The 27,833-nt window shown below is 36.1% G+C and overlaps 1 protein-coding gene across 2 annotated transcripts in view; it reads right to left on the bottom strand.

Annotated features, from left to right (window-relative positions):
- RAD17 (RAD17 checkpoint clamp loader component) overlaps nucleotides 1-27,833 on the bottom strand; it is a 34,004-nt gene that overhangs the window by 2,611 nt on the left and 3,560 nt on the right. For both annotated transcript variants that reach the window (XM_005889351.3, XM_070357556.1), the window contains exons 3-16: nucleotides 26,739-26,996; nucleotides 26,115-26,198; nucleotides 20,739-20,895; nucleotides 19,201-19,337; nucleotides 18,653-18,705; nucleotides 18,439-18,564; nucleotides 18,281-18,350; nucleotides 13,073-13,181; nucleotides 11,055-11,240; nucleotides 10,659-10,744; nucleotides 10,395-10,541; nucleotides 9,042-9,191; nucleotides 6,757-6,877; nucleotides 20-77 (exon numbers count right to left, since the gene is read on the bottom strand). In XM_005889351.3, the coding sequence (XP_005889413.1) occupies nucleotides 20-77; nucleotides 6,757-6,877; nucleotides 9,042-9,191; nucleotides 10,395-10,541; nucleotides 10,659-10,744; nucleotides 11,055-11,240; nucleotides 13,073-13,181; nucleotides 18,281-18,350; nucleotides 18,439-18,564; nucleotides 18,653-18,705; nucleotides 19,201-19,337; nucleotides 20,739-20,895; nucleotides 26,115-26,198; nucleotides 26,739-26,996 (1,742 nt within the window). The remainder of the gene's footprint in view (nucleotides 1-19; nucleotides 78-6,756; nucleotides 6,878-9,041; nucleotides 9,192-10,394; nucleotides 10,542-10,658; nucleotides 10,745-11,054; nucleotides 11,241-13,072; nucleotides 13,182-18,280; nucleotides 18,351-18,438; nucleotides 18,565-18,652; nucleotides 18,706-19,200; nucleotides 19,338-20,738; nucleotides 20,896-26,114; nucleotides 26,199-26,738; nucleotides 26,997-27,833) is intronic.

Here is a 27,833-nt window from a genome sequence, read left to right as displayed (position 1 = left end):
ATGAAAATGATCAGCTTACCTTCCAAAGTGTCGCTTTAGAGGAAGTCTTCCAATATCTTGGATAAAAGAAATCTGAGCTAAAACAGAAATTTTAAAAAAGTTTTAAACAGACATTTCTCCCAAAGAAGAATGGCAAAAAAGCACATGAAAAAATGCTTAAGGTCACAAATTGTTAGGAAAATGCAAACCAAAACCATGAGACACTACATCACACCCCTTAGGATGACTATTAACAAAAAAACTCAGAAACCAACAAGGTGACAAGGATGTGGACAAAGCTGTAGGATATAAAATGGTGTGACTGCTATGGAAAATGGTAAGGTAGTTCCTCAAAAACATAAAAACAGAGTAACTATATGATCTAGCGATTCCACTCTGGCTATATGCCCAGGGAAGAAAGAAACTGAAAGCAAGGTCTTGAAGAAACATCCGTATACCCATTTTTATAACAGCCACATTATTGGTGATAGTCAAGAAGTGGAAGCAACCTGTGTCCATCAAAGGTGAATGGATAAACAAAATGTGATAAATATATATACAATGTCATATTACCCAGCTTCAAGAAGGAAGGAAATTCTGACACATGCTATAATGTGGATAAACCCTGATGACATGCTAAGTGAAATAAGCCAGTCATAAAAAAACAAATATGGTATGATTGCACTAAAGTGGGGTACTGAGGGTGGTCAAATTCATAGACAGAGAGTAGGCAGTGTTTTCAGGGGGTAGCTAGCATGGGGGTGGAAGGGAGGTGGTTAGTGTTTAATGTGGGTAGCTTCAATTTTTCAGGATGAAAAAGTTCTGGAGATTGGCTGCCCAACAAAGTAAATATACTTAAGACTACTGAAAAGTGAAAGTCGCTCAATCGTGTCCAACTCTTTGTGATCCCATGGACTATAGAGTCCATGGAATTCTCCAGCCCAGAATACTGGATTGGGTAGCCTTTCCCTTCTCCAGGGGATCTTTGTACTTAAAGATAGTTTAAGATGGGTGCGTCCTTACTAAGGGAATCCACCTGCCAGTGCAGGAGACAAGTTTGATCCCTGGTCCAGGACGATCATACGTGCTGTGGAACAACTAAGCTGGCGTGCCACAATTACTGAGCGTGTGCTCTAGACCCGGGAGCTCCAACTACCGAAGCCTGAACACTCCAGAGACTGTGCTCCACAACAAGAGAAGCCGCTGCAACAAGAAGCTTGTGCACCGCAACGAGAGAGTAGCCCCCGCTTGCCACAGCTAGAGAAAAGCCTGTGCAGATACAAAGACCCAGCACAACCAAATCAATAAACAAATAAAATAGTTTAAGATGGTAAATGTTATGTTATGAGGAAATATTTACTCAAGAATGCCTAACAGCAAAGAGTCTCACATTTGAGTCATGATCTGCTCTTCCCCTTCCTCAACTTGGGAGATACTTCACTCCAGGTGGACGCAGCCAAGAACACAGAGCTTCCCCTACAGAGTGTCGCCAGCCGAGAGTTTGGGGCTCCCTTTCTCCACCCAGCCCCGAGCAAAGGATGGAGACTCTACCCCAGGGCACAGCAGTGCAAGAACACTGCCTCCTCTTTGAACTGCAATCACCCTCGCCCCCAACTCATTTGTAGGGCAGAATGTCCCCAGTGGGAGAGCCCAAGCCTAGATCATCAGCGGCTCCCTTCAGCTGAGCACACACGTAGAAGAGTGGCTCAGAGATTTTGCCCAGAGGCCTCCTATAGGAAAAGACCGCTCTGAAGCTCTGCCCAGAGGAACTGGCTCTATAAGAAACAGAATGTTGGGGAAGTTCAAGCCAAGGGGCCCTCTTGAAACCAATAGCCCCTCTTAATTAAGACTAACAAGCTGAGCAAAAGCCAGCTAGTTTACCAGAAAAGAACTAGGAAAGAGACAAGTAAGAAGATCCACCCCCCTTCCCCTGGGTCAGATCAAACCTGACACTCGCTTCAAGGTTTACACATGCCCACATTTAACTGGATCAGACTGTGGAATAATTTATAACCCCTTGACACTATTGAAAACAATAGAGGAATCTGACAGTAACTACTTAAACAGAACAGGTGGGTGTGATATCAAGCAAGGCAAACAATTTAACAAAAATAAGGGAAAGAGACAGTTACAAACAGCCCTCCTGTCATCTCATGGTGATTGTGGGCATGTCCAAAGCTGAGCTCACTGAGGAGTGACAGAAGCTTCACACTGTAAGGGAAACAGACTTCATCAATAGTTTAGCCAAATCACTAAACAATTAATTAACAAACAACAGAAAACACAAGCCCCAGAGAGTGGAGGTGACTCAGTATCCAGAGGAGCTACAATATATTACCCAAATTAGCCCAGTTTTCAACAGAACATTGTGAGATGATACAAAGAAACAAGAAAATGTGATCCATACACAGGAGAAGGGTAGGTAACAGAAACTCTGAGAGGGACCAGACATTAAACTCAACAGAAAAAGACTTCATGGACAGGAGCCATTATAAAGATTTTCAAAGAACAAAAGGAAACCTTATTTAAAGAAGTCATGAGAGCTATAATGACAATGGTTCATAAAATAGGGAATATCAGTAAAGAGAACTGTGTTAGTCACTCAGTTGTGTCCAACTTATAGGCTGTATCTCGCCAGGATCCTCTGTCCGTGGAATTCTCTAGGCAAGAATATTAGAGTGGGTTTCTATGCCCTTCTCCAGGGGATCTCCCGACCCAGGGATTGAATCCAGGTCTCCCGCACTGCAGGCAGATTCTTGACCGTGTGAGCCACCAGGGAAGGCCTTAATAGAGAAGAAAATTGCAAAAAGAACCAAATGGAAATCTGGACTTGTTTGAACAAGGAGAAGAAACAATCCGTAACCCTGAACACAGACTGACAGAGATTATGCAATGAAAGAGAAAACAGAATGCTTTTTTAAAGCCTTCCAACAAACACTAATGGAGGACTAGCAAAGAGGATGGAGAGAAAGAAGAAGAAACAGTGATAATGTCTGAAATGACACAGTAAATAAAATGAAAGAAATGGGATAAAATTTGATGAATAAGAAGAAAAAAATTGATGAATAAAAAGAAAAGCCAAAACATCCTATTTTTGACTATATTTGTGAACCTTCTAAAGTTTGCAAAACAAACTCTATGAGAGCTCTTGGACACCTACCTTTTTAAAAATCCAATATATGACACCATTAGGATTTTCAAAAACAGCTTTTTGATATGGAAAACCTGAGTTGTGATCCTGGAATCTGAACTTGTAACTAGTGGATATAATGATTCTCCAGAAGATTCCAGCGTGAGTAATGCAAACCAATACTTCTCAAACATCTGCATAAGAATCACCTGGAAAATCTCATTAAAATGCAGATCAATTCAGCAGGTCTTGACTGAGGCCTGAGATTCTGCATTTTTCTCCAGCTTCCAGGTGATGCTGACGAGTCTTGTCCAAGGGGACTCTTATTAAATCAAACCAATTCACTTTCCCACAGTGGGAATGGGACAAAGAATGTGGCCAGCTGTGCCAACATGAGTTGGTGGCAACAGGCTGGAGCTGAAGGAATAGCCTGCATGGTTAGGAGATAGGTTATAGACAGAAGAATTAAGCAAATATATTTAGCAAAGTGGGAGACAGGTCCATATCCACTAAAAGGAACCAGAACTCCTAGAGATTTCTAAGTCCAAAAATAGACTTTTTTTGGGCAGCAAAGTATTAAATAATTCTGGAACATTTTGTATCAGAAACTACTCTAAGAGTAAAGGCAAAGTCACCTAAAGCAGCTTGCATTGGCCAAATCTGGGCCAAAATAAATAATGATAGTGCAAAACAACAGCTGACAAAGAATCCAGACTCCATACTAATGAAAACAAACGGAAGAGGGTGAAGCGATACCTTACAGCAGAATTTACCAACAGGAATGGAGAAGGAATAATGCCATTAGAAAATCGTGACTTGCCAACTATCACAGATTCAGGAAATAATTATCAAAAGATGCTGTGACCAGTGGGTGAAATTTTAATGAGATACAGGATATTTACATAGTCTCAAAGTGTCTCCCCACAAAACACTTAATGATTTTACATTAGAGAACCTCAGAGATAATTACCTTACAAAATAATTAAAGTTAACTTTACCAGCATGGTATAAACAGACACTGTATTCTCCTGATGTGATGCACTGAGAAGAACATGGCATCACTTTTGTGGTATTCCTGACAAAAATACATACCTGTATCCACTCAGACAGATAAACCCAAATCCTCAGATAAACCGAAACTGAGGGACAGTCCATTTTGTAACAATCTTATATGTTTCAATTTGCAATGGACAGGGGTGGGCCAGTGGTTAAGAATCTGCCTTCCAATGCAGAGGACACAAGACTGATCCCTGGTCAAGACCTAGGATCCTACAGACCACGGAATAACTAAGTCCATGCGCCACAACTACAGACGCCCACGTGCCGCAGCTCCTGAGTCTGCGTGCTCTAGAGCCAGTGCTCCGCAGCCGGAAGCCAGGGTGCCCAACAAGAGAAGCCCGTGAGCCTCAACTAGAGAAGCCCTTGTGTGCCGCAAGCAGGGAAAAACCCTGCATACTGCAAGGAAGACCCAGTGCAGCCAAAAAAAAGACATAATGGACAAAGAAACAACAAGGTACTATTCTAAATCAAGGAGACTGAAGAGATAGCAACTGAATAGCTAAGTGAATCATCTGATCTTGCACTGGATTTTTGGACAAGAAAGAGAACAAGTTTTTGTTGTTATTTTGCAAAGGGCATTATTAGGACAACTGGCAAAATTTGAATGGGGTCTAAAAATTATAAATGGGGTCTAATAATTAAACTATGAATTAGCGGTAATGTATCAAAATTAATTTCCTGATTTTGTTGTAAATATTGTGGTGATATGGGAGAATATCCTTGGTTTCAGGAAGTACATGCTGAAGTGTTTAAGAATAATGGGCATCATGTCTGTACTTTCCTCAAACATGGTTCAGAAAAAATATATTTGTGTACAAGTGTGTATAAAGACAAAGAAAACAAGGCAAATATGGTAAAAATGAAACACTGAGGAATCTTTGTGAAGGATATACAAGAATTTCCTTTGTACCATTCTTGTAATTTCTAAGTTTAAAAGCTAACGTAATCTGAGAGTTCCCTGGCGATGCAGTGGTTAGGACTTTACATTTTCACTGCTAAAGGCCCAGGTCTAATCCCTGGTCAGGGAACTATGATCCTATAAGCCACACAGCACAGCCAAATAAATATGAGTATAATCTAAAATTAATAGGCAAGCATACGGAACTCTCTGGATTCTGACTCACAGATTAAACATGCACACTATTCAAAAGTCATCTCACTTCTGCCTATAAATATAGAATATTTAAAATTTTTAAGTATCAATATTCTTAAAAGATGAAACTCTTGTATGAAGGTAGACATTTACTCAATAATCTTCTCTTCTGATCATTCATAAGACAAACACTATCATTGAAATTTATGAGAAGTTTTGGGACTTCCTAGCAGTCTAGTGGTTAAGATTCTGCCTTCCAATGCAGGGGGCGTGGGTTCATTTCTTGATCAGGGATCTAAGGTCCCACATACCATGGGATGTGGCCAAACAATAAAAAGAAATAAAACTTATGAGAAGTTTGATGAGTTATGTAATAGATTATATTTTCAATATTACACAAATTCTCTGTTCTACCTTGAAGATCAGCACCACAGACATGTGACCTAAGACTGTTAATGAAATATGGCCCTTAAGATATATGTTAAAAAAGAGAAAAAAAAAAAAAAGAGAAACAACGGATGGAAAACTGCTCTTCAAGAAAGGCAAACCTCGGTACACATATATCGGGCAAGTGGGTATCACACAGGTTTTTGGCCGCACGGAGTCTCTGTGCAGCGTGTAGGCTTTCTTGAGTTGCAGCAGGTGGGCTCAGCTGCTTCACAGCGTGTGAGATCTTTGAACCCACATCCTCTGCATCGGACGGTGGATTCTTAACCACTGGACCACCAGGGAAATCTCTCACTTTTTTTTAAAGCATTACTTATAACTTCAAAATTAGGAAAAACAATGTAAATATACTATTAATGGACACTATTTGTAATACTGAATCAACCAAAATACATTATCAACAAGGTTGAATGAGTTAGATCTGAATATACTTTAGCATTGCTGCTATTACGGACTAAATGTTTCTGTCACCTCAAAGTCATATTTTGAATCCTAACGCCTTTAGGAGATGGGGCTTTGGGAGGTGCTTAGGTCATGAGGGTAGAGCCCTCATGAATGGGATTAGTGTCTTTATAAAAGAGACCCCAGAGAGAGCTTTCTTCCTCCTCTCTTTACCACGTCAGAATACAACAGGATGGCCATCTGCAAGATCAAAAGTAGGCCTCACCAGACACTGGGTATGCTGGCACCCTGATTTTGGACTTCCCAGCCTCCAGAGCTCCTTTGCACTAATTTATAAAATATGGCGTTCTATGTATGATAAGTGACAAAAGCAAATTAAAGATCACTTTCATTATTATATCTGCACAGAAAAAAGTCTAGAAGAATTTACACCAATCTGTGAAAAGGAATTACCCATGGTTTATAGAGGACTTTCGATTTTTACTTTTATACTTCTTTTTTTTATCAAAAAGCAGTATTAATTCTGATTCAAAAAACAACGGGGAAAAAACTGAGTGTCAGTGGTACACAGAAATGACTTGATGCACAAAAATATAATGTTATAAAACACTACTTCTTGGGAATAATAAAAACCCATGTATATTACCTTGATTTCTCATTGGAATGGTTAGCAAAGTGAGGTATGGCAATAGCTGAGTCTGGAGGCACAAGGCTGGTAAGCAGAAATCAGAAAAAAGTGCTTTTGCTGCCAGGCAATTTTCCCGATACTGTAGAGAGAAAAAAAAGGTGAAATGAAAAATAAAAATTTAAATATGGATATTTATTCCTACACATAAGTTTATTATGTCACAATATGTGTGGGTTTCTACACTAGATACTTTAGAAGTTTATCTCATCAGTCTTCTTTTCTGGCCGCATCAAGCAGCTTGATTAGTCCTTTCTAACTGTCCTGTTCTTGTTCAACTGCTAAGTCGTGTCTGACTCTGAGACCTCATGGACTGCAGCACCCCAGGTTTCCTTGTGCTTTGCTGTCTCCCGGAGTTTGCTCAAACTCATGGCCATTGAGTAGGTGATGCCATCCAAGCATCTCATCCTCTGTCTCCTCCTCCTCCTGCCCTGTCTTTCCCAGCATCAGGGTCTTTTCTAGTAAGTCCTAGTATTATCTAACAAAGCACTTTATCTGTGCAACTAATTCACATTTGATATAATAGCAGAAAGAACAACACCTTAGGTAGAAGGTCCTTAAAAAAATTAAAGGATTTCTGTTTATGAGCATACACATACACCAATTATGTGAAGATACTGTTTCTCAATAAAAGAATGTATTTTCTTCAGTTAAGAGAGGTGCAGTGTTATGGTGATGGCAAGAGAAATATAATCTCTAGCGTTTCAGAAGCCCACGGTTGTAGATCACTTATATGTAACAAATGAAAAATTAATACACATGCTATAAAGAGCAAAGCAAGTCGATAAGGGACATAAATTGCTTACAGTTGCTCCAAGAAATCCACTGGAAGATTTTTCTCAAGTAATGAATGATACTTTCATATTTTAGCTACATGAATTTAGAACTGGAAGACATCTTAGAGATGACCTAGTTCAGGGGTCACAAAGTCAGATGCTACAGGAGGTCAAGCAGGTAATAGAAATCAGTGCAGCAGAATATCTGGGGACAGCGGCACCCATCACTCCCGCCACCAAGGGGCAGGTTATACTTGGCTTGAGCCAATTACAGCCATGTAAAATATGGACCAGTGTTGCCCTCTTTTTTTTTTTTTTCCCCAGGACACTCAAGAAATTCTGAGGCCAGAATTTCTTATCTGAGTTTTAACTATTAAACTAGTTTTTAAACATGGGCAATTCATTAAAAAATCTATTTGTGTTGTGTGTTGTATTCAAATTGTGAGCCACCTGTTTTTGACTTCTAAATAATCCAGTCCTATACATTTATAGCTGTGGAATCAGAATCTAGAGGCATACTAGGTGAAATAACTTGTCCAGATGGTTAGAGGTAAAGCCAGGATTTATTTTCAACTGAAACAAAAATATAACTACAGGCATACCTCAGAGTATTGTGGGTTCAGTTTTAGACCACTTCAATCAAGTGAATATCACAATAAAGCAAGTCACACAAATGCTGTGGTTTTCCAGTGCATATAAAAGTTATGCTCACATTAGACTATAGTCTATTAAAGCGTGCAACATAGTTTAATGAAAAATTTCTGCTGCTGTTTAGTCGTTAAGTTTTGTCCAATTCTTTGTGACCCTAAGGACTGTAGCCCACCAGGCTCCTCTGTTGATGGGATTTCTCAGGTAAGAATACTGGAGTGGGTTGCCATTTCCTTCTCCAGAAGATCTTCCCTACCTAGGGATTGAACCCATGTCTCCTGCTTAGCAGGTGGATTCTTTACCACTGAGCCACCTGGAAAGCCCACTAATTAAAAAATTCATTGCTTAAAATATGCTAACCATCACCTGAGCCTTCATCCAGTCATGATTTTTTTTTTGCTGGTGAAGAGTTTGAAATATTGTATAAAAGTATGACACAGAGTAAGCAGTGCTGTTGGGAAAATAGTTCTGACAGACTTGCGTGATGCAGGACTGCCACAAACCTTCGATTTGTAAGAAACGCATTATCTGCAAAGCACTTTAAAAAAGTGCAATGAAACAAAGCAGGCCTGTATACTTTGATTCCAATAAAACAGGCATATGCTTTCAAATTTTGAGTGCTTTTTCTTTAAAAAAGCATTTAAGAAGACTGTCCTTTTAATGTTTTATCATAATGCTAAGAAAACTAAAAGCCTTAGCCACTATTTCTTATTAAGAATGAAAGATCATTTTTCTCTTAAATAAAAAAAATAGATTTATTGGGATATAATTCACACACCATAAGGAGTTCACTTATTGAAAATGTACCATTCTCTTTTTTACCTTTTTATTTATTAGAAACCACTGGGGTTTGTGCAAGGGTCGAAAACTTGATCCCCCTCCTTGGCAATGAGCAAATCCTCGGGATTTGTTGGAATGTATGACACCTCTCGTAGCTATAGATGTACTATATTCCCTGAGTGAAGAGCGTGTCTAAAAAAGAATAAAAAATAAAGAAAATAAGAGATTTGTAAGATAGTACTTATTGGTACTACTGACTCCCCAAAAAGGCTAACCGTATTTATTTACTACATAGTCATTTTTTTCACATTCACCATAGCCCTAAACATAATAATGCCACAAAATTATCTGAAGAAAATTCAGCGGAGACATAGCCACCAAATGCTATGTGCGACTATTAACTGTGTATCAGACGGGGTGGTAGGGATAACTTTAAATACATTTTTGAAGTAACTGGGAAGCAGGAAGGAGGATAGTATCCTTACTGAATTTATGTTAATTATAATACATACTGATTATATTAATTCTCTTTAGGTGTGATAATGCTATTGTGGTTGTAATAGAGCAGTGTCCTTATCCATGCTTAAGTAAGTGCTGTGATGCTCCAATTACTTTCCAAGTATTCAGCCAAAACAAGTGTGTAAAAATACAGACTAAGCAAATGTGGAAAAATGTGAAAACTGATGAACAAAAGTTAAAGGTGTTCAGATAGTCATTGTATATTCTATTTGTCAGTAGAGTTATAAAATTTCAAAATAAAAAAAGCAATATAAAATAATTAAGCAAATGCAACTACTAAATAGTGAAACTCTAAGTATATAACAGAAACTGTATCATAAATGTTTAAATGCTGGAAATATGGCTAGCATGACCAGGGAACTGAATTTTTAATTTCACTTAAATAGCCATGTGTATCTAGTGACTACTATACCAGTCAGAGCAAAGTTAAAATATTAAGAAAAATTACAAGCTTTATAATGAATAATTTCAAATTTTAAATAAATAAATTTAAAAACTCAGAAAGCACAGAAAGTAGTACAGGGCATTCCCTGGTCAGGGAACTAAGACCCCACATGTCACATGGTATGGCCAAAAGAAAAAATGAAAAGAAAGTAGCACATTCCTTCCCTTCAATCTACTTTTCAATTTGTCAAGTTTTCCAACTATGTATTAGTTTTATTATTACAAAATAACTTTAGAAAAAATTAGTGCTACATTAACATAGAAAAAGCAGATTCACTGCAGAAGTTTCACTGCGAACACTGGTTGCATGAAATTAATTTTGTCATAGTTATTAAAAAGTTAATTAAAATAATGTCACGTAAGTATGAATAAAAGTAAACTTTCTTTCTCAGTTCTGAGGAAATAGTCATAAACCAAACACTTAAGTCTTACATTCCAGTCACCACTGAGGATATCCGCAAAACTCAGAAATTCACTGGCTCTCACAAGATCATCCACTTCCGTGAAGAAATCTACATAGTTCTGGTGAAGATATAAATTAAATAACTCTCCTGGCATGTGTGACATTTCTACTACTTCCTATAAAAAATAAAGCATATATAATTTTAGTAAAAATTCACTGGTTAAATTTATATGGACACAAATGTAAATAGCATGTATTGTGTAAATAGTACTAGGTATTATTAAAGACTTTACCTCAGGCTGAACAAGCAGTGTATCCCGGTCATACTCTGATAAATGAGAAGGTAATCGAGGTGAGTCTACTTCTGTTACAGGTGTGCCTACAAAAAAAAACGTCTGGGATTATTAAAAAACAACACCATCTTTATATAGCACCTCTCATTTGAAAATTTTTCAACAGGTGATTTTTTTTTAATAGTTGATTTTTATGTTTAATTCCACTTATAATCCAAAAATACTCTAAGTACATTTTCCTGCTATGTCTTCCTTACGTCGTGCCAAAGAGTATCTGACCTATCTTAGCTCTTTCTTGAAACTGAACCTAATGTATGACATTCTGAAAAATGGGGTTTTTAAATTTTAATTGTAAGATAATAAGATATTTTTAAAAAATGAATAATGTTTTCTTACGTTTACAATATAGTATTTTCCCCAAAGCTCTGAAGAGAAAGAGGGAAACATCTTTGCCACCAATAGCTTGAACCTCCTGATTTTCAAATATCCTATCAGTTTTTTGTCTTCGTTTTGATTTTGACAGCACAACATCTGATTTTAAGGAAGACATTCCTTTTTTCCTTGGCCGTAAATTGTTCTTTCCTAAATAATATACACCAAAGAAACAATATTTAAAATAAAATTAAAACATGAAAAGTAAAACAGAACATTTCAGATATAGTTACACTAAGTATTCTACTTTAAATGCTTTTCTAATAAATAATAATGAGGTATACAAACTGAATCAGAGCCCTCTTTCAGTTACTAAACTACTAAGGACATAAAATGTCATCTGAAAGTATGTCATGAGCTAGATTTAATCTTCAGTGACTGAAATTATGTAGTCCCACCAGAACTATTTACACAAGTAAGCTTGATCTATACAATTCATTTTTCTCCTTAAGTTTTGTGTATGTGTGTCAAATACATAATAAACACTGCAACAATAAAAATAAATAAAATATGACTTGACACCTTTCAAATTTTCACATACACAATGACATACTAATATAGTTATATTACCTTGGTTTCTCACAAAGGCAAGGTACTATTCTTGGTGCATGGTATGTACTAACCAATTCAGTCCTCACAATAACTATGAAGGAAGAACGATTACTATACAGAGTAAAGAAATGAGACATAAAGAGGTTAAGTAAATGGCTAAGGTCATCAGCTAGCAAGTGATTTGAATCTGGGCAGTCTGGTTCTGCAAACCCTGCTTAACAATGACTCTATATTACTTCTTTACTGATTTGGGCAGTCTCCAACTTCTGAATATGCCCATGTTCATATTTCACTGGGAAATCTACTTTTGAAAATTCAGAATGCATGATTTTAGAAAACCAGCCTGGAAGAGCAGAAACACAGAATCTGGGTTTTCAATTGTAGTACTATCTCATTAGGCTGGTCTGAGAATTAGATGAAAAAACATACAACTGCTAATATAGTTTCTAACCCACCCCAAAATTATTATTTTCTTCCTTCTGAAATTTCTGAGTTCAGAGCAATAATATTATAAACGGTAGTCAGGATCTCAAACTGGCCCACTCCTAATTCTAGTAGTGAACCTAAGGATAATTTACATTTATGTTTCTATAGGAAGAAGCAGAATTCTGGTTTTGGTTGAGTTAAAATGTCTAATTCTTTACAGTTATTTTGAAAAACAAAGATGAAACTAAGTGAACAGGTTACACTTGTGGATAGAAACTAGATTTCAGGTGGATTTTGAGAGCACCAAAGAGCTATTAATTTTTTAAGGTCAATCTCTCAATGTTAAGCATCGAGTAGGTCACCTGTTAAAAGTTTTCTGATGATGACTGTGTGCAGTAAATTATGATCATTAAGAATAAAAATTAATTCATTCCCATTAGTGGGGCTATCTCTTTACTTCAGCATGGCTAGGCACTCCTTTTGTTTCTTAATAAGTGGAAATATATTTGTTAAACATATCTTATATAAACCAATATCAAACTCTAACAGCTGGCCATTTCAGAACTCAGTATGTGTCAAGCCCTGGAATAAACACTCTGTATTACCTCACTTACTCTTCACATAACTTGATGAGACAGGTGCTCATATAAGAGGTGAAAAAATAAAGGCATGGAAAGACTAAGTAACTTGCACGATTAAGTCACTAAAAAGTGGCAGAGCCACAATTTTTTCCCAGAAAGTCTCATTCCAAATTAACTTTGAAAGGTAAAGTGGCAAACTATGTAAATAAGTTTTACCTCAGATATACAAATATATATGGTGACACGTTCATAGGGGTGTGTCTATGTACACATACATACATAATTTTATTATTTTGTCTCAATAAAAAATATAAGTGGGTATATATCAATTTCAAGTTAAAGTATGTTTAATTTAATTTCATTTCATGAACAAGAAAAAGTTAGTCACCTAATTAATATTATGAGTGTATCTTTACCAATTACCTGTTGAGGAAGAAAACTGGAGGCTATTTATTGCACTTCTGATATCACCAGAGCATCCTTGACAGAGAAACTCTAGAGAAGTTTTATCAGGGACAATTTTTCCTCCATTCTAAAATGAAACAATTAAAATTTTAAAAATATATGTTTTCTAAAACAAAAACCAAAACTCTCTATTTTCTAAACTTAATGGAAGTATATTAGAATCTTTCAAATTTGCATGCCAAAAAGCCTACATGTTAAATAGTCTGCTTATGAAGGTACAAGTGTCAATGACCCCTTAAAGTAAATAATCAAGATTATAAAACAGTTTTACTTTTTTACTTGGACTAGGCTATATAATATTTTGAAGTTCTCTCACTATATATATATATATATATATATATACACACACACATATATAAAATGTATAGATACACACATATACATATATGCACAGAGAGAGACCTCAAAATATAATACAATGCAATAAAACTAAATACACAAGAAAATTTGAAACTTATATGAAAATCCCTACACTGGAGTCTTCACCATATTTGTATAGTCTGTTGAGTATTAAAAAACCACAACTGCATCAACTCATATTTAAACCCTAAACTTCATAGTTATTTAAGGTATATGATATATCACATTTCACATCCTTGGTAGATCAAGTGTAACGCAAGAGAAATTTATCCTCTCTTTTCCCTTCAGAAATTCTTAAATAGTTTACCGACAATATGACTTTAGCTGGATTCATGTGATTGCTCAAAGGTGAACCCATTTCAGGTCCTGTAAAAATTGCTTAAAACAGAAAAACAGTACTGTGCTATGATTTTCAATATATTTTTAACTGTATTAATAATGAAAGCTGTCTTAAAAGTTCTTTATGCAAGTTAGTATACTTTTAGTCTCCACGATTCCAACTTTGTCACAACTGCTAACATTTTGGTAGGAACCTTTCCAGACCATTTTTTGTGCTCATACAACTGTAAGTATATATAGTATCTATAAGTATATACAAAGAGCTAGTTTTTTAAACACAAGTGGGGATCATATGTATTATTCCATTCTTTATGATCTATGTTAGTTCCTTTAAATCTATATAATTAAAAAAAATTATGGTTATACAGTAATTAAACTAATACTTCTGTCAATGAAGGGATATTTACGTTTCCATTTTTTTCCAACCATTCCAGACCTCTCTCTCTATATATATATAGATACACACATACTATATATATAGTTGATCCTTGTATAGTGTGGGGTTAGTGACAGGAGCCTCTCTCAGAGATAAAAATCCAAGTATAACTTATAGTTGACCCTCTGCAGCTGTAGTTCTGATTCTTTGGATTCAACCAATCATGGATCATGTAGTACTGTAGTATTTACTGAAAAAAATGCATATATATGTGGACCCATGTAGTTCAAGAGTCAACTGTATATACCTTTGCCAACATGCATGAATACTTCTGTAGAGTGTCGTGCAAAGTGTCTGTAACATTTACCAGTTTTATTTTTCCCAGCAATGGTAGGTGAGAGTGTCCATTTTTCCTTATCTTTGGCAACGCTGTTTATCAATCTTTTTCTCTGATTACTAGCAGGCCTGAATACCTCTCATGTTTACTATCCATTTGTCTTTCATTCCCATGTTTGTCTTTTATCTTTGTTTACCATGTCTTCTGTTATTTCCTAAGTTTCCCATTTTTTTGAAGTAAATCCATGGCTCTCAGGTTTTTTTTGTTTGTTTAGGAAGACTTTCCCCCAACTCAAAGTATTTTTTTCCTAATACTCTTCTAATTTTTGTATTTAAATTTTAAATCAAGGTTTAAATTATTTTTCTGCATAGTATGAACGAAAGAGACAATCTTATGTTCTTCTGTTTGAATATGCAATTGTTCCGATACCACTTATTAACCATTAACAGTCTATTCTCTTTCCCTCATGATGTAAAATGCTACTTTCATTGTGTTAAAAAAACTCCATTTACACATACTGATCTAGTCTGTGCTGTCTTCTCATGTTACTCTTCCATTTGTCTATCCTTACACTGATATCACTGCTGTACTCTCTACAGTCTCATATTATGTTCAAATATCTAGACACCAAGTTTCTCTTTATCACTCACAAAATTTTCTTGCTCATGCCTTCGCTTCCAGATTAACTGCATTTATATTGTGAACACATTTACTTTAAAAATTGTTTTGGGAGGAGTAGCTTGTTTTTGAAAAAATTTAAATTTGCCAGCAAGGAAATATAATTTGAAATCATGATTCTTGGAGCTGAAGAAAATACTACAGATGTTAACTACGGAGAACATAGCAAATGTGGCTGAAATGTGTGATCAGCAGTTCCTTCCACACTTTATATACCTAATGACATCAGAAAAGACTAAAGATCTTTTTTCCTATAAATACACAGAAACATTTATTTAAACTTAAACACTTAAGATAGTCAACACTCTTTATTGTAACTCATTCACATAAGATGTCTATACTCTTTCTTAAGATAATTAACTAAGCTATGGAATAAAAGAGATTAAACTCACTTAAATCTTCTTATACTATTGTTATCATCCTTGGCAACCCTAGACAGTATCATAACATTTGATTTTATATTTACATTTGATTTTTATTTAAATATTGGGCTTACTGCTGCTCCTGTGATGTAACATATCAATGATGATTTCAAAACTATACTAGTTCTAACATTCTTACAGGTCAACTATTTAAGGTAAAGCACATTTACTATGGGCTTCCCTGGTAGCTCAGCAGGTAAAAACTCCATGTGCAATGTAGGAGACTCCAGTTTGATGCTGGGCCGAGAAGATTCCCTGGAGAAGGGACAGGCTACCCACTCCAGTATTCCTGGGCGTCCCTGGTGGCTCAGATGGTAAAGAATCTGCCTGCAATGCAGGAGACCTGGGTTCGATCCCTGGGTTGGGAAGGTCCTATGGAGGGGGGCATGGCAACCCACTCTAGTATTCTTGCCTGAAGAATACTAGACAGAGGAGCCTGGTGGGCTGCAGTCCACGGGGTGGCAAAGAGTCTGACATGGCTGAGTGACTAAGCACATCACATTAAATACGTAACAAAGAAGTTATGGTAATTATTTTACTAGTATAAAACAACTTGCTAGAGTAAATGCCATTTGCAATTTAATGACTTAGTCTTAAAAAAATTGTAAGTCACATGATAAAGTAACATGAGGCTGACTTTTTATTATTTCTCCAACTTTTTAATAAATATTTAAAACTATAGTTTATAGTTATCATGCTTATAGTAGAGAATGTAGAAAAAAATTGTAAGTAATTCAACCACCCAGAATCCCACTTAGCATTTTTATGTGATTTCTTTTAGTATATATAGGTTGATGTATATATGTGCATTGGGCCGTCATAGATTAACATAGATTAACAAATCTATGTTTCGTTTTAGCACGGTAATTTGGAGTCAGAACAAAACTTCCAACTCATCTGACACTTAATAGTCATGGAATATTATTCAAGTTATTTCCTTGCAAAGTTCAGTTTCTTTACCATAAAATGGAGATAATTTGTATAACTGTAGTAAGGGTTTAATAAGATCAAGTATGTAAAAATACCTTGCATAGGGCCTGACATATATCAAAGGCTGAAACATCATTTCTATTGTTAGCATTATCATGTAACTTTGCATCCTGTTATTTTTAACTTGACATTAAACTGTATTTCCCTTTATCACTAACTGGGACTTCCCAGGTGGCGCTAGTGGTAAAGAACCTGCCTGCCAATGCAGGAGACATAAGAGATAACATTCTTACAGGTCAACTATTTAAGGTTAAGCACATTTACTATGGGCTTCTCTGGTAGCTCAGCAGGTTAAAAACTCCACGGGGTCATGGGTTCAATCACTGGGTCAGGAAGATCCCCTAGAGGAGGACACAGCAACACTTCAGCGTTTTAGCCTGGAGAATCCCATGGACAGAGGAGCCTGTGTGCTACCGTCCATAGGGTCACAAGGAGTCGGACACAACTGAGGTGACTTAGCATACACCCATACCACTAAATATTTTCAAAATATGAATTAAGGACATAATAGTTCACCACAGCAGCTGCTCCCTCTATTACTGGATTCACTGTGTTTCTAATGTTTCACTATTAATAGTTGTATTTATTCAGCTAAGTGCTCCACATACATGCGCCATTTTGTTTAATCCTCAACATAACCTCTCCCCTGGAGATTTCCCTCAGTTCCTGTGATCCAGCATTGCAAAACAAATTATGTTTCATGTAAAATCCAGTTGATTGATAGCAGGTGGTCCACCTAGAACCATGCTGCTGAGAGAAGAAGTTTTACCAATTTAACTTTAACACCATCTTGATTTGAAAGATTAAAAAAAAAACGATGCATTAAATGTAACAGCTATTTCAGAACAATGATAGTATACTCAACACTACTGAACTGGATGGCTAAAAATGGTTAAGATATTTCAAATATAAAATACAGTTAGTAGTACTGTGTATATTATATATTTGAAAGTTGCTAAGAGAAAAAAATCTTAAGTGTTCTCATCACAAAAAAGAAAAGGTAATTTAAGTGACATGATGGAGGTATTAGAAAATGCTATAGTGGCGATCATTTTACATTATGTAAGTTTTATCAAGTCAATGTGTCATACACTTTAAACTTACATGACGTTATATGTCAGTTATATCTCAATAAAGCTGGAAAAAAAAGTCTAAGATGGTAAATCTTATGATGTATTTTTTACCATAATTTTAAAAAATTATTAAATCTTTGAAAAGTGACACAGGACAAAAGTAGAGTTGGATTATAACTGATTAATGAACCAAGATGGCAGGAAATAGTTTCTTAACAATAGACACAAATTAGAACACTAAGCCAAGCAAAGGAAAATTAAAGGTTAAGGATGTTTAAATTTTTTATTTTTTGGCCACACTGCATGGTATGTAAGATCTTGGTTCCCCAACCAGGGATCAAACCTGCAGTCCCTGCAGTGGAAGCATGGAGTCTTAACCACTGCACTGCCTGCAAAGTCCAGGTTAAGGGTTTTTAAAATCAGTCTTTCCTACATTTTCGACATGCTTTAGGAGTATAATTAAATTTTTTTAATTTTAAAAACTGAGATAATTCATGTCTCTAATTCCTCAAGTTTATATAATACCACTTAAGTTTGGCTTTCTATAATGACAATGTAAAGTTCAAAAAAATCAGTTCTTAAGAAACTTACCTTATTAGCTTCTACTGTCACTATTCGATTAAGAAACTTCATCATAATTGTTGGTGCCACAGGGTTGAAACTGTCAAAGTTTTATAAAGAAAGACAGAGGTTATGTGATTAAAAATACAGTATGTATGTGAAATTTTAAGCAGAAATTTCATTCTTACCTAATATTTGAAATAGCACACTCTTCTTGAATTTCTTTGGGAAACAGTAACCTTTGACTATTATCTCCACTGAGACTGTCAGAGATTATAAATATTAGAGGACACCGACCAATCTGCACATACTTCCTAAAATAACAAAAGATAGCAAGCAAGGCTGAAATTTAAACCTCCTGTCATTTAATTTGGAGTTTTAGAAGACTTCACTGAAACTCACCTCAAAACTTCATGTAAAGTATGAGAATCCCGATAAAACTGGTTAGGTAAGTCCTACCAAAAACAAAGGATAAACACTAGCTCAGTTTTATTCCCATGTAAATTTATTTTCAGACTTATATTTACCAAAATGGGAAAAATGTTATGTATTCAATGTACTATAATCAGAACTTCTGTAGAAATTAAACATCAACTAGCTGAAAACAACTAGCTGATTCCCTAATAGTAATAAGCGTCTATGGAACTTTCAGATCAAATTTCTTCAGGTCACTGCAAGTTATAATATTCTAAGACATCATTTTCCAATTATTTTTTTGCCTCTCTACATTTAGGCCATTAAATTTTTAAAGTTCACTAACCTATAATATATATACACATGCAACCTATAGTTACTCTATCCAAGTTTAATGCAAGTTTATTCTATTACACAAAGACTTTATATTTTACCACTACTAGTACCATGGACAGAGTTAATGTCACTCTCACATAAGATATATCTTGCAATTGTTTATTCAATAGTTACAGCAGAATCTCAAAAGTTATCCTTACTTCAACTAGAATTATCTTCTTATCAGTTCTCAGATCATCTCCAAGCATTTGTAGTTGGTTATATTTTGTTGCTCTTAGTAGAAACTCTTTAAAAACTGCTATCTGAGACTGGTAGGGAAATATATGGAAGCTTGATTCTGAAAAGAAACATACTTAACACTTACTTTCCACAAACTATGTATATATCAATATTACATATATGTACATAACATCGGAGAAGGCAATGGCAACCCACTCCGGTACTCTTGCCTGGAAAATCCCATGGATGGAGGAGCCTGGTAGGCTGCAGTCCATGGGGTCGCACAGAGTCGGACACGACTGAAGCGACTTAGCAGCAGCAGTACATAACATACATGAATATTACTAAATATATTTACATATACATAAAGATAAAGTAGCACACAATACTGTAGACTGTTTTTTAATTTAAAACTGTTCAAATTTAAAACAGAATATTCATTTCAAAAGACAAACTCACTATGAATAACACTATAATGCTTCTGTACCAAGAAATGTAATATGGAGTTAACTTGATTTCAGAACACAGCTGTTAGTATAAAAATCATAAAAGTGGTACAAATATTTATGACTTTGTCTACACAATGAAGACTCTCCCAGTAAGTGTGTGATCATAAATGAGCTATTTTCAGTAAGTTTTACCTTAATAAGTTTTAATGACAAAAACAGAATGACTGATTAGTAAACTTATTAGGACTACAAGAAGTAATATTTTATGCAGAAGATTGTAAATAAAGACTTTCAGATTGTCAAAAGTAACATTACTACTAGAAAGTAGTAAGAATTACAGGAGTAGCAGCAAAAGAGTATGCATATGCACAGATGGTACAGAACCTAAAAATAGCATTTTAAAGAATACCCCACATTAAAATACTAATATAATTGTCCTTCTACAGAAACTCTTGCACTTCAAAATGGCCTAGGTGATTTGTATATGCCTAGCCTAGTTACTCTAAAGCAGCAATAGGAAAGCTATGCAAGTTAAAAATGATCATGCTGGAGTTTATAAGCATATATGTGAAGTTGTATTACATTATATTACATTACACAGTATTTTCCCTGGTGGCTTAGATGGTGAAGAATCTGCCTGCAATGCAGGAGACCTGGGTTCAATCCCTGGGTCAGGAAGATCCCCTGGAGGACAACATGGCAACCCATTCCAGTATTCTTATCTGGAGAATCCCCATGGACAGAGGAGCCTGGCGGGCTACAGTCCATGGGGTTGCACTGAGTCAGACGTGACTGGGCGACTGAGCACCACCTCTTTTATTGGAGGGACCCTCTCCTTCCTTCTCCTAAAGTTACTTCTCTCTGAACCTAAATGCACCCATAAAGTTTCATGTGATTGCTCCTCTGACTGTGAAGCAGCTGGTAGTGGGCAGATGCCGATCAAGTACAGGAGCCGCAATACATACCTTCCTCTCAAAAACATATCCAAGTAGGGTCTGAGGGGCTTGTTTCAAATCTTCTGTAAACACAGACTTTCCCACTATTTCCACTACCTTCACAACAAACCTTACCAGGATTCAATATCTCCTTGAAATCATCTTTTTGGAATTCTGGTAAAACTGGATTAATCCACTCTTGTACTTGAATACCATGCTCTTTTGCTAGTATTTTTATAGTTGTTGTTTTTCCACATCCAGGAGGTCCTGTTATTAATAAAATAGATCCACCCTAAAACCAAATATAAACATCAATAAAAAATCAAAATCATTGGAATGTTAGAATATTGTTTTAATATTCTTCTTAAATATTATCTCTAGAAATATTTAGTCATAAAAGCAGAATTAATTGCACAATGTTAGCTGGACTAAACCAGCTATAGATAAAAGTATCTTATTTCCTGAACTTCTAAGCACAGCTTCTGATAATTTCTCATTCAATTTTTGGGGGGCGGGGGGACTTCCATTTTTTCTTAGTATCTTTATAAAAATTTTTTTAATTAGAGGACAATTGCTTGACAATATTCTGTTGGTTTCTGCCATATATGATGTGAATCAGCCATAGGTACACACATGCCCCCTCCCTGTTGCACCTCCCTCCCACCTCCCAGCACCTTCTATCCGTCTAGGTTGTTTCAGAGCACGGGATTTGAACTCCTTATGCCGCAGAGCAAATTTCCACTGGCTATCTGATTTTATGTGTGGTACTGTTTATATTTCAATGCTATTCTCTCAATTAGCCCCATGTTCTTCTTCCCCTGCTGTGCTCACAAGTTTGTTCTGTTTGCATCTCCACTGCTGTCCCTCAGATAGGTCCATCAGTACCGTCTCTCTAGATTCTATAAACACGCATTACCATGTGGTATTTTTCTCTGACTTACTTCACTGTGTATAATAGGCTCTAGTTCATTCACCTCATGAGAATAGGAATGATTCAAACACATCCGTTTTTATGGCTGAGTTGGAAGGAATGCCACCTCATGCGAAGAGCTGACTCATTGGAAAAGACTCTGATGCTGGGAGGGATTGGGGGCAGGAGGAAAAGGGGACGACAGAGGATGAGATGGCTGGATGGCATCACCAACTCGACGGACGTGAGTTTGAGTGAACTCCGGGAGTTGGTGATGGACAGGGAGGCCTGGTGTGCTGCGATTCATGGGGTTGCAAAGAGTCGGACATGACTGAGCGACTGAACTGAACTAATAGTCCACTTTATATATGTTCCACAGCTTCTTTATCCATTCATCTGTCAATGGCCATCTGGGCTGCTTCTATGTCATAGCTATTGTAAATAGTGCTGTGATGAACAATGGGGTACATGTGTCTTTCTCAATTATGGTTTTCTCAGGGTATATGCCTAGTAGTGGGACTGTTGGGTCATATGGTAGTTTTATGGTACCATATGACCATAAAACCATATGGTCATATGGTAGAGTTGGACACGACTGAGCAACTGAACAACAGTAGTTTTATTCCTAAATTTTTAAGCCATCTCCATACTGTCCTAAATGGTGACTGTATCCACAATTCTTGCACTATGTTCCTCCCAAGGACTATTCAGCAGCCAAATTAAAACACCTTCAGCTAGATTAAAGAGGTCATGTCTGATACAAGTATTTTTAGAGGTTACCTGAACTCAGAAAATTCAATCTTAATATCAACCTCTCTTTGGATTATATAGTTCAATATTATACAAGTATAATATTCTTATGGAATGACCTCAGTTTGGATATCAGGTTTTTTAAGAAATGTATACTAAGAAATGTATTTACCAGAGACAGGACTCTAAAGACAGACTAAAGGTTATAGGTCTCAGTAACATTTCCTCACACATTGAAAAAAAAGTTTTAAAAGTTTAAAACTGAAAAATTATCAGGGGAAGATATCCCACATGTAACGGTGGGCTGTGATCCTTGCTTGCTTGTTTACCTTTATTAACTATGGTGAACAAGGGCATGTGTACTTGTACCCAGAGAAGAGCCAGTTACACTATTCATTTTATTTAATTCTATTTTTTTTTTGCCATGCCATGCAGCTTATTGAATTTTAGTTTCCCCACCAGTGACTGAACCTGGACACTGGCAGTGAAAACACTAAGTCTTAACTTAGTGGACCACCAGGGGATTCCCCTGTTCTATTTTTTAAAATGGAAGACCTTATGAGTGATAGTTCTACAGGCCATGAGTTTAATGTTAATGATCTAATAATACATATTAAATAAGGTATCTTGAGGACTTCCCTGGCAGTCGAGTAGATAAGACTCTGTGTATCCACTGCAGGGGGATGGATGCTGGTTGGATCCCTGGGCAGGGAACTAAGATCCCACACGCCAAAAAATAAGTAAATAAATAAAATTTTCCAGTGGTCATGTATGGATGTGAGAGCTGGATTGTAAAGAAAACTGAGCGCCGAAGAACTGATGCTTTTGAACTGTGGTGTTGGAGAAGACTCCTGAGAGTCCCTTGGACTGCAAGGAGATCCAACCAGTCCATCCAACCATCCATCCTAAAGGAGATCAGTCCTATGTGTTCATTGAAAGGACTGATGCTGAAGCTGAAACTCCAATACTTTGGTCATCTGATGTGAAGAGCTGACTCATTGGAAAAGACCCTGATGCTGGGAAAGATTGAGGGCAGGAGGAGAAGGGGACGACACAGGATGAGATGGTTGGATGGCATCACTGACACAATGGACATGAGTTTGAGTAAACTCCGGGAGTCGGTGATGGACAGGGAGGCCTGGCGTGCTGTGATTCATGGGGTCGCAAAGAGTCGGACACGACTGAGTGACTGAATTGAACTGAAATAAATAAGGTATCTTTACACAGAAACATACAAAACAAGGTTATGTATTGATGGGGAAGTGATGAAAATGTGACCAGAGCAACATTAGGTTTTTCGTTTTCTTTCATCATTAGGTTTTGAAGGAACCAATCTTGCATTTCCCATAGGAGCAATGGTTCAGGACTTGCTAATTCTTTGCTTGCAGGGACTTTAACAGAACATAACTAATGCTGTTAATGAGAACTGATTACTTCTAAGGAAACTACTTCTTTTCAAAAGAAGAGGAAGCTCAAACACAGGCAGCCTTGCATTTTTCTTATGGAACAAAGTTGCATATGTTTTCTGACACATGATACAGCCACACCAGGTTTTGCTTCTAGCAACAGAATTGGGAGCTAGTCTCCTATTGGAACACTAAATATTTTTTTAATCCCCCCAATGCTTACATTGTAATAGATTTACTATATTTTGAAGGAAAGAAGTTGGCCTCCAAAATTAAACTCAGTGAAAAAACAATTTTTTAGCTTTTCCATACAGAAATCTAGAAATTATCCAGGATTTTTAAAATCAAAATGTCTTATAATTACTGACATTGAAAGTTTTGTATAATAAAGAGTATATGGCTGGTTAAAGTACAACTTCCTAGAGGGAAGAAGCTTTTCAAACTGTAGAGGAAATACTTTCGCTAATACCTATATGCATGCACACACAGCTAAGTCATCCTACTGGTAAAACAATAACAATAACACTTGTGTTAACACTTGTGTAGGTTTAAGACACAATAATGCTTATACTAAAAAAAAAAAAAAAAAAAGGTACTGTTAAGTGATAAAACACAGTGGTCACTGAAAAATAAAGACTATTTAGTTGAGATGACCAAACAACACAATGAGAAAAAGCTTTCTGAGAAAGTACCCAAGAATTGGTACTCAGAGAAACAAGTGATTTCTATGAGCCAGTAGAGGAATACCAATGCTGAAAATGAAGATTCATTTTGAGTACATTATCTTAACTCTACACCAAAGATTAGATTGACAAACCAGTCAGAAAGAATCTTGATTCAAAAAAGGACCTGTTTACCACTGGAGGTAATGAAAACACCAACTCTTCATCTCAAAGTAATTTATCCTGTCTTTCCAGTTGGAAATGTATTTAAAGGTATTAATAACTAAGCAAACCCAGTTAGTAATGAGGAAATCTATTTTTATAGAAAAATGCCAGCTAACAATTATAGAAATAACAATAATAGAAGTAGAAAATTCACCATTTCACAATCTTAACAAAATTACTAACCAGACAAGGACTGAAAATGAACACTAAATCTCTTAGGTGAAAGACTGTCAGAAAATCCTATATGCTGCCAAAGCATCTTCCAATAGATTATGTGCCAAATGCAAGAGGAAATTACAATGAAGAGTTTTGACTATCACCTCCTTAATCTACCGATCAAACAACAGGATAAAAAGACCATGGTCTCTTCAGTAAGTCAATGTCATAGAGAGAAAGAGAAAAGTGAAGGGAACTGTTCTAGATTTTAAAGCCCTAACAGATATAATAATCAAATGTAATGGATGGTCCTTGATCATGCACTGGTTGTAACAAACCAGATATAAAAGACATTTTGAGGACAACTGGGAAAATGTGAATATGAATGGATCACGAGATCATGTTAGGGAATTAAATGTCAAATGTTTACATTTTATGTTAAAATACTCATGGGGGAAAATGATGGCTATATTACAGGTTTGTGAATATTCAATTACTATTCTATTTTTATGTTTGCAGAATCTAAAAATTTTAAAAGTTTAAAAAGAAAGAGAGGAAGAATATTCTAGCTTGGGAGTCAAGGGCAATTATGAAATTACGAGGTGAAAGAAAAAACATTTTACAGGGTAAAATAAATGATTATTTTAGGTTATATTTAGTAAAAAACTAGTATGTAATTTGCCTACTTGCTTCAGTGTGAGATAATCTGATATGCTAAATATATTAGCACCCAAATGGTTTACTATGCTTTAGACATAAGAGGGAAAAAGAGATAAAGTAAAGGAGAAAACTCAAAGTCTCTTGAGTCTTTTAATGAGGCAGAAGTAGTAAGGTCAGACAGCTTTCTACCACAGATGAGATGGACTCATGAGTACAAAGTCAGCATGTTTATAATAGCCAGGACATGGAAGCAACCTAGATGTCCATCAGCATGAAAGTTTTTAACTTCCTACAACCAACTATAAGGCAGAGAAACATCTGAGGTCAAGTATTTCTAAACATTCCTTGGGGTTTCCCTGGTGGCTCAGTGGTAAAGAATCCACCTGCCAATGCAGGAGACACAGATTTGATCCCTGGGTCAGGAAGATCCCATATGCTTCAGAGCAGCTAAGCCCATGCACCACCACGACCGAGCTTGTGCTCTAAGCCCGGGAGCCACCACTACTGAGGTCTGAAGCCCACACGCCCTATACATAGCCTGTGCTCTGCAACAAGAGCAGGCACTCCAATGAGAAGCCCTCTCACCACAACTAGAGAGCAGCCCCGCTCGCTGCAACTAGAGAAACTCCCACACAGCAACAAAGACTCAGCATGGCCCAAAAAAACACTAATAAACAAAGAAACAAAAATAAATAAAAAAAACTGCTTAAAAAAACAACAAAAACATTTCTTATTTAGTTACCTGTTTTGGCTGCCTTTCTAAGACTTCAGCTTTTAACCAGGTTTCAACTTCTTCAATTTTCTTTTTATGCACAGCAAGTTCATGCTAAAATTTTCAAGTTTAAAATAAAAACACTTTAACTCAAAAATTTCTGATACATCGCACAGACTATTGTACACATTTTTAATGAAAAAACTAGCAAATGAGTAACATAATAAAAAAGTCTTTTTGATTGTACTTCTTTATATTCATATGGAAAAATTCTATTGTTAAACTGACCACAACATATGAATATCTGAAGCACATCTGAAATTATAAAATATTTAAAAATCCTGAAATATATTTTATTAAGGTAATAAATAGGGAGGGACTTTACAAAAAATTAAACAGATTAAGTCAATGTTAGGGGTTGATTAAATGAAACTAAATCAAAGGGTTAAATTAAATCAAAGACAAATAACCAATGATATATCTTCAGAATAACTGCTGGGAAAATTCGAGACTGGAAATATAAAAAAACTTAGAAGTTATTATTTTTTTCTAATTCATTTAGGCAAAAAGGTTTTTATGAATAATAACAAAAATGCACATCCCTCTCCTTCCTGAAACTAAATTATGAAGACTTCTTTGTATGCTAATTATTACCTGAGTTTCTGGTTTGTATTTATCCACCCATGGTTCATTTTCTGACAGATATTCTTTTGAATTTTCTAGACCACAGATCTGTTTAGAGGAAGATAGGTTTCCTCCTTTGCTAGCCGGAAATCGGCTACTTTCTAATGTGGAAGGCACCTTTTTTCTTCTAAGACTTGAGTTATTCACACTTAATGATGCGGCAGTAATAGCAGAAATGCTTGTAGTCTCTGAAAAACCATCAAATGATGGGTCTACCCAGTTTGTTACCTGAAAAAAAGAAACCATATAAATAAAGTTACATTTTTTTGCATCTATTCCCTATGTAACTACTCTATTAAAAATTCTTCTATTAGCAACATTGACAATAAATCTCACAAATTCTTTAAATAAAACTGACTCTATGTATGTTATTCTTCTACTTTACAATAAGTATAAATGCATGCTTATCTACTTGACCATGGCAATGATAAATGCCATATAGATGAATACAGAGTACAAACAATTATTTTTATAAATAATCTTTCCAGGGTAAAGATTGGTGGCTTCCCTGGTAGCTCAGACAGTAAAGAATCTGCCTGCAATGCAGGAGACCCAGATTCAATCCCTGGGTTGGAAAAACCCTGGAGAAGGAAATGACAATCCACTTCAGTATTTTTGCCTGGCGAATCCCACGGACAGAGGAGCCTGGTGGCTACAGTCCATGGGGTTGCAAAGAGTTGGATACAACTGAGTGACTTTCACTTTCAGGGTAAAGATGAGGCTGATTCTTTTAAAACTCATTTGTAGCTTTGAAACACAAAAATTAAAATCACCTATCAAAAAAGAAGTAAAACAGAATAAAGAAAAAGGCAACCACGTAGAGCAGTAAGAAAAGGAACACTTCTGCCTAGACCAGATTAATATATTCACAAACTAAGAACCATTTCATACATTGAAGTAATCCCTATCAACCTTAAGACTTGTGAGGATAAGGTCTAAGAATACTGATGCTATGAATAATCCGTATGTATGACTTGATTATATTTTTCTTCAGCTCACGAAGCAACTAGTATGTTTCTGAAAGGGAAGCAGGCTTTCCAGAGAGGATGATCTGTCAGATTTGTT

The sequence above is a fragment of the Bos mutus genome, chromosome 20, assembly GCF_027580195.1.
Source record: "Bos mutus isolate GX-2022 chromosome 20, NWIPB_WYAK_1.1, whole genome shotgun sequence".
In the NCBI taxonomy this organism is placed as follows: domain Eukaryota; kingdom Metazoa; phylum Chordata; class Mammalia; order Artiodactyla; family Bovidae; genus Bos; species Bos mutus.
This window is presented reverse-complemented; position numbering and strand designations above follow the sequence as displayed.